This window comes from Rhagoletis zephyria, unplaced genomic scaffold (assembly GCF_001687245.7).
Source record: "Rhagoletis zephyria isolate East Lansing unplaced genomic scaffold, Rhagoletis_zephyria_1.1 Rzeph_scaffold_46037, whole genome shotgun sequence".
NCBI lineage: Eukaryota > Metazoa > Arthropoda > Insecta > Diptera > Tephritidae > Rhagoletis > Rhagoletis zephyria.
In genome coordinates this window covers 1-2,337 of record NW_016203092.1, presented here as the reverse complement: position 1 = coordinate 2,337, position 2,337 = coordinate 1, and the positions used below count along the sequence as shown (strand labels likewise).

Here is a 2,337-nt window from a genome sequence, read left to right as displayed (position 1 = left end):
GCCGTACACCCCTGAGTCTAAAATATTATTGCAAGGCGATTTCGAAAAACGCTTTTTTGGCCGAGCCTAGGGGTAGCCATTTTAAATTCTTCGCTCACAGCGACGTTGGGCAATAAATTATTATTATTTTTTAAATAGTTCTACTAGAATAACCAAAATACTTCCTTAACAAAAGTTTAATGATTTTTAGAGGGCTCTAAATTATTGACGTTAGGATGGTACGTCAGGGTGCTAGGCACTCAAATTTTGTTGGTATGTACTAGAGCAAGGTATTTGAGGTCAATGAACTTTAGAACAAAAAAATTTTCTCCTAGAGACAAAAATATCGATATATTTATCATGCTTTATGCTCCGACTGTAAATGCCGAAAATATGACGAAAAATGACAAAAAAATGGCGAAAAAAAATGTAATTTCATCTGTGAGTGTATCTGCAGTACGATGGTAAAAAAAAAAATTTAAATGTATGTAAAGCTCTCAACCCTTAGGATTTTTCGAAATGGAAATTTTTTAATTATAACTGTTTTTATTGATTTTTTTTTGTGATTTTCCGGAGACCTATACAAATAGTATCTAATTATTAAAAAATGGTTAAATAAACAGTTGGATTTTGTGACAGGGAGTCTCCTAGAGAGAAGCAGAGTTTTCGGATCGAAAAATATTGTTTTTTAAGAATTCCATACAATTTCTACGAAAAAGTGTTGTTTCTGCATATAAAATACATGGACAACTTCATGGGCTTTGAGGTAGTTCTAACTATAAATTTAAAAAAAAAACGGATGTTATTTTTTTCCACTTAGAAAAATCCTATGGGATGAGAGCTTCACATTTAAAAAATTTTTCTTTCCGTATTTTTGGACCACTTTAGTTTACTACGAACTTTTTTATGGTACGCCCTAATGTTCATAAATAGTACTTTTGTATGTAAATAAATATCTATGTTGTTGGTAGTGTGGGCCTATCAGCTGGCTTGTTAGCTGGTTGTTGCTGTTGTTCATAGAATTAGACACGGCAATTATTTTTGCAATACAGCTAATTTGGCAGTGATTCCAAGCGAATTTCGTTTCTTGAAATATGCATATGTATTTGAAACTCTTTTATGACACTTAACGTTTAAAAAATGCACTCACTTTTTATAAACTGTTTCCTTATTTCTATTTTAAGGTTTGGTTTCAAAATCGTCGTGCTAAGTGGCGCAAACGCGAAAAATTTATGAATCAGGACAAAAACGGATATCTGCTGCCCGATCAAGGTTGGTAGTTTCCTTTCTTTATATTATTTAAAACAGATTTATTTTCTTTATCTGAACCTCTTAATCTGTTTATTATTTTTTAACTAACTACTTCACGCTTCTCATTTCACTTTTATTCGTGTCATTATTTATAACAAACTGCCCACGCGACTTGATTTATGCCCAAATTGACGTTAATGTAATTTTAATTACCTTTGGTTAAGTTTTTTGCTCAACAAAGAATAACGTTTTCCGATACGCATTATTTTATTTATTAACAAATTATGTACTACCGTCTTGCTGTTTACTATATTCCAAATTTACTATGTATATACTAATTTTCATTAACATCGCATGCAATGCAAAAAAAAAACGCATTTGACATTCCTCCATACCTCCACTAATGAATTCAATTTCAATTCCGTTTCCCTTACAGGCTTGCCCGATTTTCCGCTTGGTATTCCCCTTCCACATGGCATCCCCGGCCANTTGCCCAATTTCCATACGCTGCTCTCACAATACATGGGTTTGAGTAATTTGAATGGCATCTTCGCTGCTGGCTACCCGCAAAATCTATCCTTACACTCTGCCGCACAAGTTAGTCCGCCGTGCAGTAATAGTCCGCGTGACAGTCCACCTACTCAACAACAATCTGCAGCGGCGCTCGCGTGTCTGGTGCCCACATTAATGGTGGCGGGTGGTGGTGTGACGTTGACTTCATCGGCCGCAGCCTCGCCCAAGAGTCCCATGGCGCCGAGTGTGGCGAGCAGCGCTTCAACGCCTGTATCGGTGGTGACCAAAACTGAGGAATGAACATAACTGCGGCGAAGTTGTTGTGCGGTGACAGTTGAAGGCTGAGTGCAAATCTTTTGCTGGGCGAATAGGCGTTGTACATACATACATACATACATAAATCGGTCATACGTGCCGTATAAGTATTTAAATTGCTAACTAATTTAATTTGTAAATATATTCAATAAATAATTTAAATGCCGCATATAGTGCTAAGGGTTTGTAAGTTTTAAAGACAGAATAAAAAGTGATAAAGACTTGCTTGTTTAAGGAAGAAATGTACATTTGTATTTTAATGAGCATTTAAAGAAATGA

At 35.4% G+C, this 2,337-nt stretch overlaps 1 protein-coding gene across 1 annotated transcript; it reads left to right on the top strand.

Moving 5' to 3' along the window:
• Window positions 1-1,163: 1,163 nt before the first annotated feature.
• LOC108355469 (homeobox protein orthopedia B-like) lies at window positions 1,164-2,317 on the top strand (the record flags this gene model as incomplete). Its single annotated transcript, XM_017606632.1, has 2 exons — window positions 1,164-1,251; window positions 1,667-2,317. Coding segments are annotated over 2 exons (465 nt in total), but the record flags the coding sequence as incomplete, so codon positions are not given.
• Between the last annotated feature and the right edge of the window lie 20 nt (window positions 2,318-2,337).